The sequence below is a fragment of the Borostomias antarcticus genome (assembly GCF_949987555.1).
Source record: "Borostomias antarcticus genome assembly, chromosome: 6".
NCBI classification, from domain to species: Eukaryota; Metazoa; Chordata; class Actinopteri; order Stomiiformes; family Stomiidae; genus Borostomias; species Borostomias antarcticus.
In genome coordinates, this window is record NC_140239.1 from 29,853,955 (window position 1) to 29,861,454 (window position 7,500).

The window sequence follows — 7,500 nt, forward strand, 5'->3', positions numbered from 1 at the left end:
GTTTCAATAGTTTCAATGTGATTTTAAATGCAGTGAAATTGCATGAGATCAGCAGAGCTGTTGTGGTGAGGTGGTGGTGGTTGTGCATGTGAGTGTATGGTGGCGGTACGCCGTCACAATGAACACACTTCGACTGTCCACATGTTGAAGTGTCCTTGAGCAAGACACCTAACCCCAAAATTGCTCCCAATGAGCAGGTTAGCACCTTGCATGGCAGCTACTGCCATTGGTGTATGAATGTGTGTGTGAATGGGTGAATAAGAGGCCATTGTAAAGCGCTTTGAGTGCCGCTAAGGTGGAAAAGCGCTATATAAGTGCAGTTCATTTACCATTTACTCTGTCACCTGTTTTCTCCTTGGTCATCAGCGTTGAAGAGTGATCTCACTCTGAGCAGACACAAGAGCTACTCTACAGAGAGGATCGTGTGAAACTATGCTTTTCAATGACTCTTTCGGACACTTAGTCAAGATGGCATCAGACGAGGGAAGAGTTTTGGAACTTTCCAGACAACCTCAGACAGAGGGAACAAGCAAACAAATAAAGATGGATGTTTCATATGGGTACAGGAGGTGTTCAGGACTCCCAGAATGCTTCACCTCTTAGGCATGTCCTCTGATTGGCTCATGAAATCATAGTGTTCTCTGGGAAACGTGTGCACTGTCGTAGTCAAAGACGTTAGATGGTGAAGCAGCAGTTGAGAAGGAAAGGAGGTGAGGAGAGGAAGCAAGTGAAGAGAGCAGCTGGTTGTGAAGCTGTGAGATTTAATTATAATCAAAGGACTGTGCTTTTAATGTCATGTGAAGAACAGACGCTGTTAAGCGACTACTGCAAGACCACTTTCTCAATTTTGTCTGTATATCTCATACAAAAGGAAAAAGATACCCACTATATTTTATGTCCAAACTGTTTGATACTGTATGTAGCACAAATCTTTCCGAAGTATTTACACGTGGATACGAAGGTTTCATTTTTTAGAGGGAAGGGGAAAAAAAGGGATAACATCTGATGTTTTACTTCTCACCTCAATATCTTTTTCTTTCTTCTTTACCTTTATTTGGACTTTTATTGGACAATGAAAATAACGGTAAAATTTGGACTACTGCTATTTCCTAGCAAGTGTTGTTCTATCAAAATGTGTTTCTATCTCTGTGGTGTGACTCTAGGGCTGCGTTCCGAATCGCATACTTCTACTTCTTACTACCAGTACCTACTACAGCTGCCCTTAGAAAGTACGTACTTTGCAAGCAGTAGGCATCCAATTGGGACATACTACCTTGTCATAACATTGCGCCTTGAAATTAGCCCACATCCGTCGCTGTCCATAACGCGACATTCGTCTACAGCTGTCCGACTCGCACATGTGACGCACATTTCCGCTGCGCACAGGATTGTGGGTCAGAATAGCCAGAAAAGCCTGCTGGCGTGCATACTGCAAAATACGACCGGATGTAGTAGGACATCCTGGTATTTTTGCCATACTGCATGTGGCATACTATGTATTGGGACATACTACATTCTGTTTTGGCATACTATATAGTAGGGTAGTAGGCGATTCGGAACGCAGCCTAGGTCACCGTCATTACTGCCCTTTGACCCCTCTGTTCCCCTTCTGTGAATAACCAGCCGGGGCCTCGAAGGCCACCATCTTGAGATTCAAATAAACTCCTCAAAAATAGTTTGGAAACGTTATTTTTGTCGATTATTTCTCCAATTTAAAAAATACCAATTGGTATTGTATTGTATACCTTTGGAGAGTCTGATTAGTCACCTTTACGAGGTGCAACTTGTAAGGATCGTGCATACGTGGAACGGAGCTCACACAAACTCAACAGAGCTGCAGGACCCATGCACACAGGTGCTGTCAATTAGGTGTCAATCAGGTGCCAGTCATACACCTGTGACTGGCACACACCTGGCAGCACTGGCAGCTCAATCAATCAATCAATCAATCAAAGCTTTATTTGTATAGCGCATTTCATACCCAGAGGCAACACAATGCGCTTAACAGAGAACAAGGGAGGTGGGAATACGACGCACCTCTACATATTCCAGAGCTCAAAACAAGAGTGAATACAGAACCAACAGAAGACTATTATAGGGGATTTGGGCACTTTTCTTGGGTGCTACCCACACATTTAGCCGTGTTGCTCGTTCCACGAATGCACGATCCTTACAAGTTGTGCCTCGTTGTAAAAGTGACTAGTCAGGCTTTCCAACGGTATACAATACAATACCAATTGGTATTATTAAAGGGGAGAAATAACGTTTCCAAACTATTTTTGAGGAGTTTAGTTGATTGATATCTAGGAATGGTTCATGTTTATTCTGTATAATTCAAGTTATATGCAAGTCGTATAACAGTATCTCAAGTAAGGATCCAACCCTACAGTATAAGAGTAAGAACATCATGTAAGCTTCAGGTATTGTATATACTGTAGCAAAAGCTTTTCTACACGGACACGCTTCAGATCTGTAAGATGTTTTTAAATTAAAATGGTAGAAATCCTGTCGGGGAAACTCTTTCATGGTTAATAAAAGAAGAAAAGGAAGAACATACATTCATTGGCATCGTTGTTTTTCATCCCTGCCCCAGAACAGACAGTTCACTGGTGTGTCTTTACGTCATAATCTCCATACTGTATAATAATCCTGCAGTGAAATTAGAAAACGCACTCTTTAATCCTGCAGTGAAATTAGAAAACGCACTCTTCTTTCACACTCTTGCTGTAATAGAATATCTGAGCGCTACTGTATATGTACTGTACAGCTCCAATTGCATTTAATCTCAGTGCCATCTTTCTGTGTTTGCCTACATTTTCAGACTCTTATTGGGAGAAACGAATCTGTATTTACAGCATTTTGAAGGGTAATTTACTGGAAGCTTATGGCAAAATACATGATATAACTCCTCAAATAGTATTGTAATGCAAACTTTTTCACACATCCAAGAAAACCCAAACCAGACCGAGTCCCTTTAATTGTTTGACAAAACAAAAATGAGTGTTTTTATAAGCCATGAATATAATACAAGCCATATTCATTCTGAATGGATGAATTATATGAGTCAGGACTTTTGGGCAGGCAAAAGTCAGGCAATTGTTGATGCAATATGAATAAATATGCTACTATATTCTGAAAGATGTCTTTAAGTGTAAAAATCGGTTTGAAAATAATGTTTTCTATGGGTAGAAACAGATATTGATGCGTATTGGTTCTTTCAGAGCACTGTATGTTGCTAGTATAGGCTTTTTCTCATGTGTAATGTGCTTTAAAGGGATAGTCTGGAATTCTGGGCATAGGGCCTAATTTAGCCATTATGTTGTTGATTGAGCTAATTTTCAGCTGCTTCCTTGCTGGCCCTCGTTTGTGCATGCATGTGTTGCTAATGCTAGCGCAATGCAATGGTACAGGCTAGCATCCACTACCAATCTCACTTAAACACTCCATAGTGCACCCAAAGCAAATCAAATATGAGGACAGTCTGTTGGGGGTTCATTTGAATGTTTATCCCATAATTTTTTAAGTCAAACTATTGTTGAATCCTTCACTTTACATACCTATTTTCTCTGTGGAAGTAGGGAGACAGCATGATAGGCCTACTTCACATTACCTACGGATGTAAACACAGGCACTTCATTAGATAGGTCATGTGAAGTATTGCCAACATAATGGCTAAGTTGTAAAAAGAAAAAAAGCCCTATGACCAAAGTTCCAAACTACTCCTTTAAATCCCGTTGAATGTCAAAGTTCCAATGTTGTTTTTCTTATCAGTGTCACACAGTGAGTTAATATGTGGAAAATAAAATACTGATGCCAGATTTCTTTAGATGTAATGATGTGTCAATGCATTTGCCATTGAGCGTGTTTGTGTGGACAAAACTGCAACATTAAAATGAAGACTTTGTATACTCTTCCAGATTACTCAACTCGTTGAGACTGCCTTTTTAAAGGTCAATGCGACGCCCACCCTCGTGTCAGATTAGTATTCTGGTAAAACATAAAAAGTAAGGGATGGACCTTCTCAGCCAAAGTGAAACGTGATTGATAGGGAGTGTTAGCTTTAAGACTGTGTGGGGAGGAAAGCATTGAACAGTTTTGAAATACAGAATGTTTTCCCGCCAAATGACGAGAACCCTTACAACACTAAAAACTTGTCCTGAACCGGAAAAAAATGACTTCAACTCAAACCTTCCTCAGCGTTCCCCACACTTGAACGCCCTGTTAGTGTATTCAACAGAAACACACACACAGAAACACACACACAAAGAAACACACATAGAAACAGAGGAGGCATGACCACCACTGAGCTCTAAAATGTGATTGAAAGTATTTGCTTCACAGTAGTTGTCAAAATTCCATCTTGATTCAAAGTTACACTACCACCATAGTCTTTGTTCAATAAGTTTATTGCCAGAAAAAAAGGAGGCATTCATCCATTGTTATGCATAACATTCTTTCCACGCAAGTGTAATCTCATTTTAGGGCTTAGATGTTCTTTTGCCACAGTGCATGAGGAGTCATGGAAATGTTTGGTTTTGATCTATAAATTTATTGTCAAAGTAGAAATGGCCATTTTTAGACTGGTGGTGTAACATCTATCTAGACCAATGTGCGTTGGCTACCGTTCACAAAACCAGTGTCTACAGTACTGTAATTGATAGATTTTGGAAAAATAAACTTTTCAACAGTTAAAATCCTCTCCCATACAAAGATAGTGTAAGTCTGACATGTAATAATCATTGCTTTACCATGATGTGAATTTTAGTTTAATTTATCAAATGAACCATAAGGAATAGTAAATATATGGTACAACACTTCCTCCACATTGGGGGCCAATGTGGATGAATGCATTTATCTTGAAATTCACATGATGTACAATAATTAGATATGCAGTATCTGAAGCTCTGATAATCACTGGCTGGCACAACATGATATGAGATGGTACAGTATACAATATTCATTCCACCTGCTTGTCTATGAAGACATACAGTATTGAATATAATTTGGACACAAACCATGCATGAAATTGACAAACCACAACTGTGTTTAATTAACTCATTAGAAAATGGATAAAAATATGAAGTGTATAATTAAAAGACGCTAGTTAAATTACTCAGGAACATGTTACAAACACTGAGACTTCAGGACATCAAATCTCCGGGAAAATAATCAACACAAGCTGCTTCTTTGAAAAAATATTTCTTGTGGGAAGAGTTCAAAACAGCACATAATTTTAACATGATAACAGCAGTTCACTTTTAACAGTACACTTTACAGCAGTATGGCTTTTCAAAGGGAATAAATACACATATAAAATCAAATCTATAAATATAGATATTAAAACATCTTTTCTTTTGGACAGTAGCAATCCCTCTGGCTTTCTAGAGGAGGGAGTATGTGGATGGCTTTGGAAGCAGGCCAACTGAAGTCAACTTTAGTGAGTGTGTGTGTGTGTGTGTGTGTGTTTGTGTGCGTGCGTGTATGTGTGTGTGTGTGTGCGTGCGTGCTAGGTGGGCGGCGGGCCGTTGTAGCGTAGCATCGGGTAGAAGGAGCGGGCGAAGTTGTTGGCCAGAGCGCAGCTGTAGTCGTTTTCGGAGAAAGGCACCAGGCAGGCGAGCACCAGCAGGAGGAGCATGAGGAGGTGCAGGGGGAAGGCGGCGCGCAGAACCCGGTAGAAGAAGGAGCGCGGCGGGGACGGATCTCTCCTCTCCCCCCTGGGGAGACAAGGAGGGAAGCACTGAACCTCTCTGACGTTGCTACAAAGAGCCTAAAACGGTCCCCGCAAATTATGTATAACCCAGCCCACAAGCATGCTACTGTAGGTACTGTATAAAGTCTACCACATCATTCAACCTTGTGGATCAAAAAATATATTTCAAATGGCTACGATGGACATGAATTTGTTTTAGCTTTTAGAAACCACATATTTAAACTTTGTACCAAAGGTGTGAGGTTAGAATCACCATTTAGCTTTTAAATCCTCTGTGTGCTGTAGCATCTTGCCAACTTTAAATTGTAAAATGACTGTGATATGACGTAAACGCGTCTGAACCCTTGAGTGATCATGCGTCAAACGATGCATTTCAAATCTCTAATTACTCACTCTCATGTGGGACATATGAATCTAAGCAAATACATTGTCATAGATCCATAAAGTACTAATTGTAGTACAGTCTTAATTCCTATGTGTATAATAGGGCTAACTAGCTAGGCTAATTATTGTGAACAAGCTAGCTAATGCTACAGTACCAAGCTTATGCTGGGCTCACACTACAGGATATTTAAAACCCTAACCGATTTGGAAAACGGGTTACATCACCCACATAAGGAGAAACATGCGCACACTACAGGATTTGAAAATAACGGCTCATCGCACATTACAGGATGTTATCGTGCCCGAGGGAGCAATGAACCCCTCCCTCACTTGTAAAGTAGTAACAAAATAATCTTAAATGTTTGATATAATCATGGCGGCCCCGATGGGTCTGCGAGCCGATCGGGAGGTATATGATTGGATCTGTAAACCCCTCACATTACAAGATCATCTGGGCCCAACATCGGTACCGACCAACGTTCCAGACCAGATTTCTCCTCCGATTGTCGGGGGGGGGTGAATGGGGGATAAATCGGCCCAAAACTCCTGTAGTGTGAGTCCGGCATAAGAGTCCCCTCTGTACCTCTTAGTCTCTGAGGTTGGTCTCCCGCTGGGCGTGTCAGCGGAGGCGTGGCTGGCGGTGGCCCGGGAGGCGACCACGCCCTCATCAGACGGAGCGGCCGAGTCCTGCAGCGGAATGAGACAGTCGACGTTGAGATAACATCCTGTCAACGTTAGTCTGCCGACGTTGGGCACCAGTGGAACATTCTCAGTTGAATTTGAAAAGATTGAGATTTTTAACCAGAAATCAACAAGGCTTTCAAGGCTTGCTTATTTCCAGGTTGAATTCAGGCTTGTAGATGACAATGTTGATTTGAAGTTCATGTCATGGTACATTATTATATCATTATAATGATCAAACATATATGACTCATTGCATATCATATATGTTTGATGTTCTCAGGCTGTATGTGCCAAATACAAAATGGCGGCTGAGGCTGTATGTGCCAAATACAAAATGGAGGCTGAGGCTGTATGCAGCAAATACAAAATGGCGTCTGAGGTAATCCCCAACGGTCTCACCAGGCTTTGCCGCAGCGTGCCGAGGTCCTGGGCCACCTGCCGGAGCAGCAGTCTCAGCTTGTTGGCCGTCACGTGGAGCTTCTCCCGGGCCTCGGCGCCCTCCTCTCCCCCCTCCTCGGGCTGGAGCTGGACCCACAGCGTCTGGAGGGAGGCTACCTGGGCCTGGCGACGCCGCAGCTCCTCCTGCAGGCCCTGCCACCGGGGGGCGCCCCACACAGGCCGCACGGCGCACAGACACACGTCAGTTCAATTCAATTCAATAACCTTTATTTAAACTCGAAGACACTGAGGTTGCCCTCATTTACAGTGAAGACGAGTAAGAA

At 42.0% G+C, this 7,500-nt stretch overlaps 2 protein-coding genes across 2 annotated transcripts in view; one reads left to right on the forward strand and one right to left on the reverse strand.

Annotated features, from left to right (window-relative positions):
- The window catches only part of esr2a (estrogen receptor 2a), a 22,220-nt gene extending 18,326 nt beyond the window's left edge, over positions 1-3,894 (forward strand). The window contains exon 10 of the mRNA XM_084439714.1: positions 367-3,894. The gene's annotated coding sequence lies outside the window, so the exon portion shown is untranslated. The remainder of the gene's footprint in view (positions 1-366) is intronic.
- Positions 1-7,500, reverse strand: part of LOC311310618 (nesprin-2-like) — a gene marked incomplete at its 5' end in the record, with an annotated part of 259,823 nt that overhangs the window by 142,417 nt on the left and 109,906 nt on the right. The window contains 3 exon segments of the mRNA XM_084440128.1: positions 4,967-5,714; positions 6,678-6,781; positions 7,178-7,369. Coding sequence (XP_084296254.1) covers positions 5,507-5,714; positions 6,678-6,781; positions 7,178-7,369 — 504 coding nt within the window. The 3' untranslated portion in view covers positions 4,967-5,506.